Source organism: Malus sylvestris, chromosome 5 (genome assembly GCF_916048215.2).
Source record: "Malus sylvestris chromosome 5, drMalSylv7.2, whole genome shotgun sequence".
NCBI lineage: Eukaryota > Viridiplantae > Streptophyta > Magnoliopsida > Rosales > Rosaceae > Malus > Malus sylvestris.
The window spans coordinates 32,600,930-32,605,432 of NC_062264.1; the positions used below are offsets into that span (position 1 = coordinate 32,600,930).

The following is a 4,503-nucleotide window of genomic DNA, read 5'->3' on the forward strand; positions in this document are numbered from 1 at the left end:
GTGAAATAGATGTTGCTTGTCTAAAACATGTAGGTTCTAATGAATCTGCAATCTCTGAAATAAAAGAGAAACCTCCCACAAAAGGATCATCATTTGTTATCTACAAGGTGTTTAACTCTGGGAACGTTGCAATTAAGGCTGTATAATTTTTCTTTTGGATGGCACCAAACTTCAACCTTGTCACCATTGAATGTTCATTACCATTTTGTGCTTGAATATCATGTGGTACAATTGCTTGAGAAATTGGTAAAATTACCTCCAGTTGTGAAGAATCGTGAACTGGTAACATAGATAACCTTGAATCTGTAGGACTTGAGTAATGATGGTGATGAGATGAAACCTAAGTATCAGAATGCTGACTTACTGCAGACTCTGAAGGTTGAGACATTGCCATATCAGAATTTCCTGAAGCTACTGGATCTGAGCCTTGAGAATGTGAAAGGACTTCTATAGCTTGTGCAGATCCTCTATCTTGGTGCACTGAAGATGGAGTAATCGTATCCCTTGGTAATTGAATCGTAATAGGCCTTGAATGTTGGAAAGATGAAGAACTAGACTGTTGTACCTTTGACACGTGTATATTCCAATAAGGAAATATCTCTTCATCATGTACAACATGTCTAGGAAGGATTAATTTCCCTGAACCAATGTTATAACATATTACTCCCTTATATCCCATCATATATCCCAAAAATACACATTGAGTTGTTCTTGGTTCAAGTTTATTTGCATTATAATGCCTCATGAATGGATACACTGTAGGCCCAAAAATCTTCAAATTTTGAACATCAGGTTCTTGTCCAATTAACACCTGATATGGTGATTTCATATGCAATATTCTACATGGCATTCTGTTTATTAGAAATGCAGCATGTGAACATTCATGAAACCAAAACTGAGCTGGTAACTTTGCTTCTTTCATGAGTGTTACTGCAGTCTCAACCACTTGTCTGTGTTTCCTCTTAGCAAGTCCATTTTGCTGAGGGGTATAAGGACATGAAATCATGTGTTTTATACCCTTTGTATCCAAAAAATCAACAAACATTCTACTTGTATACTCTCCCCCTCCATCAGATTGTAAACACTTAAGTGAAGCACTGAATTGAGTTTGTATAAAAGCACAAAACTTAACAAATATGGAAAACACTTCAGACTTGTTATTCATTAGAAAAATCCACAAAAATCTTGAATATTCATCTACAAAGCTCACATAGTATCTATAACCCTATACAGACACCTTTGGAGATGGCCCTCATACCTCAGTGTGAACTTTCTCAAACAAACATGTAGTAATATTTTGTCTTACTGGAAACGACTGTCTTCTCATTTTACCACTCATACAAGAAGAACATATGGACTCACAACTATCTACTTTGACACTATTATTAAACTTCTTCAGCATTGCAGCAAGCACCTCTTCTGACGGATGACCTAACCGCTTATGCCACCTCGACACTTGAATCTTCTTTCCAATAAAGCCAGCATAACGCTCAACTTTGCAGCAAAAGACTTTGCAAAGACATTGACTGAAATTGAAAACAGCTCCCCATCATCACTTGTCCCTGTGTACAGTATCTTCCTTGTTGCCTTGTCCTGTATGAAGAAGACAATATCATCACATATAAACCAACATCCATTATCTCTGCATAACTTCTTAACAGAAAGTAAATTCACAGTGATTTTAGGTACACAAAGCACATTTTTTAACATAAAAAACTGTTTAGAAATAGGGATGCTTGTGGAACCAATATGTGTTACTTCTAATCCTGTACCATTCCCAATTGTAATGGTTCCATCACCAATATAAGGAATAACATGATTAAGATGATTTAAATTTGCAGTCATGTGATGAGTTGCACCTGAATCCAATATCCAGTTTTCTTCAGCTGTAAAACCAACACTAGATCCTTCAGTTTGAGTTACATTGGCTTGAGCTATCATAGCTGCAATCGATGGTGGTGGTGGAGGATTTCCCTGATATGCAAAGTTGTTTCTGTGAAAGCATTCAAGAGCTATATGCCCCATTTTTCCACATATCTGACAAATTACAGAACTAGAATAATGTGAACCTCCACTCTCAGCTCTATAGTAGCAGTGTGGTGCAGTGTGTCCCCTTCTCAAACATATTTGGCATTCAGGTGATACTGAGTACTTAAAGTTGGTATTCCCATTCCAATTGGACTTATAATTGCCATGGCCAGCAGATGAATTAGTTGAGGTGAAACCATTACTTGCAGATTCATATCATGCAACACTCTTACCACTTCCAGAGTAACCATTATTCCCATTTTTGTTATTAGATCCGGATGAAAACCTGGAATTGTGATTCCCACCTCCAAATTTTCTATTATTAAAATTTCCTCTCTGTGGAGACTGAAAACCTCTACTACCATTACCATTTCCAATTCCTGAAAAACCATTTCCTCCTTGAAAATTGCTACCAAACTGATCATTAAAACCATTTCCTCTCTGAAAGTTGTTACCGAATTGATCATTACTGAGACTAACCTGAGACCTCTGAGAATTGGAACTCTCACCATGTTCATACCCTTGAAAGCCTTTTAAACCTAATCCTTCACCTTGAACAACCATGGCAGACATAGAACTAGATAAAGAATGCATTCTAGATTCAATACTGCCTTCTGCTACAAGCAATTGTGCTCGAAAATCTTTGATAGACATAGGAGAATCTCTTGCCAATATGACTGTCTTAATCATCTCAAAGTTAGCAGGCAAACCAGAAAGAACAGCAATGATGAAATCATTATCAGTAACCTTTTCTCCTGCAGATACCAATTGATCCCTTATCCTTTTTAGTCTCATTAAGAATTTATCAACCGAATCACCACCTTTCTGAGCAGTATGCAATTCAGTTTTAAGTTGATTCACACGAACCATTGAGACAAAGGCAAATCTTTCTTGCAAACATTTCCAAGCTTCATAAGATGTTTTACATCCAATCACATGTTTCATAGCATCATCCGAAAGAGTTGCAATTAGCAAACTTAACAAAGCTAGATCATTTTTTTCACCCAATCTTTGTAAGCAGCATTAATTTCATTTGTGACCCCAGATTTTGTATCAATCACATACTTAGGTGGACATGGTGCTTCTCCAGTGAAGAAATCAAACAAATCATACCCCCTCAACACAGATGAAAATTGATAACTCCATTTCACAAAATTATCATCTTGCAACTTTACTGTCAACATCCCTAACATATTCACAATTCTAACATTAGATTCAGCCATCTTCACACACTAAAGATTATCAAAAGTACAACCCAAGATTTCAAACAACAAGTTGTATAACCACAGAAATCAAGAAATACACCTTTCTTAGGCAATCAGCCTTTAATGAAGAAAGAGAACAGAATTGCACAAGAACTACACTCTGGTAATCGGCCTTAATGGAGTTGCACCCAATAACAACAAACAACAAACTTCGCAAGAAAGTTACTCCGGCTATCGGCCTTATGGAGGAAACTAACAGTTTACACCGAGATAATGGCTTCGGCCTTATATCTCAAATCAAGATTGCAGAAAGATGGCATCAGCCTTGTTTACTTTCGCACAAAATTCAACAAACCCAGAAGAAATAACCTTGAGACATTTTCACAAACAGATAGAGTGCAGAAAACATACTGTACTTTCAAGAAACACCAAGCCTCCGACTGAACGCACAACACTGATTAAGCCTCACGAATTCGAGACTGTCACCAAGAAAGATCTCCGGCAACAACCACCATGAGCAGAAGATGATAGCCACCAAGGAACGTACACGGCGATGATACCATGTTAACGTATACTGAAATCCGAATATGTAGTGAATACTCGAACAAGAAAATGAGAAGAAAGAAGAGTTCTAGAGAGAGAAACTTATGTATTGATCTGACTTGAAGATTACAGTAATTCCATTACATCTTATATAGTTTGCACTACTTACATCAGTAAGTATATCAGTTAGTTATAACAGCTCTAACCAACATAACCACCAATAGTCTATTAGCTAAGCTGATGTGGCATTGCTAGCTGTTATTATTGTCAACAATATATACATTACACACACAGAAATTGAATCATATTGTGAGACTCAAGTCTTATTTGACGTGAAATGTTTCCGAGCTATGTTTATTTAATTAATTAAGACATCTCTAAAACTAATTAAGACTTCTCTAATCAGTGACGGATTCAGGATTTTAAACTCGAGGGGTCTCATTAATAAAGGTCAAAAAATTTATAGACAAAATTAACATTGAAAAGTTAAATATAATATATTTCATTCAAAAATCATACGCAAAACAATATTACAAGCTATAAAATCCTAATTCAAGCGTCCCCAACAGGGTTTTATAGTCTAAAAATATTCTATGATAGCTTCATTACCAATACATGAAAAACATCTTTCTCAATGTAAACAACTAAGCTGTCACTCAACCATCTTTCTCAATGAACAAATAGATGGTGCTATTGGTTTTGGCTTGAAAAATCTCTTCATATTTTT

At 36.1% G+C, this 4,503-nt stretch overlaps 1 protein-coding gene across 1 annotated transcript; it reads right to left on the reverse strand.

The window, feature by feature from the left end:
* Positions 1 to 1,135: 1,135 nt before the first annotated feature.
* On the reverse strand, positions 1,136 to 3,241 carry LOC126622095 (uncharacterized). Its single transcript, XM_050290754.1, has 2 exons — positions 1,860 to 3,241; positions 1,136 to 1,593 (listed from the first exon to the last, which is right to left on the reverse strand). Exon 1 carries the CDS (start codon positions 2,971 to 2,973, stop codon positions 2,245 to 2,247), a length of 729 nt encoding a protein of 242 aa, XP_050146711.1. The 5' UTR covers positions 2,974 to 3,241; the 3' UTR covers positions 1,136 to 1,593; positions 1,860 to 2,244.
* Between the last annotated feature and the right edge of the window lie 1,262 nt (positions 3,242 to 4,503).

Excerpts from the sequence above, each read along its gene's own strand:
- LOC126622095 (XM_050290754.1), bottom strand. The coding sequence starts at position 2,973 with ATGAAACATGTGATTGGATGTAAAACATCTTATGAAGCTTGGAAATGT.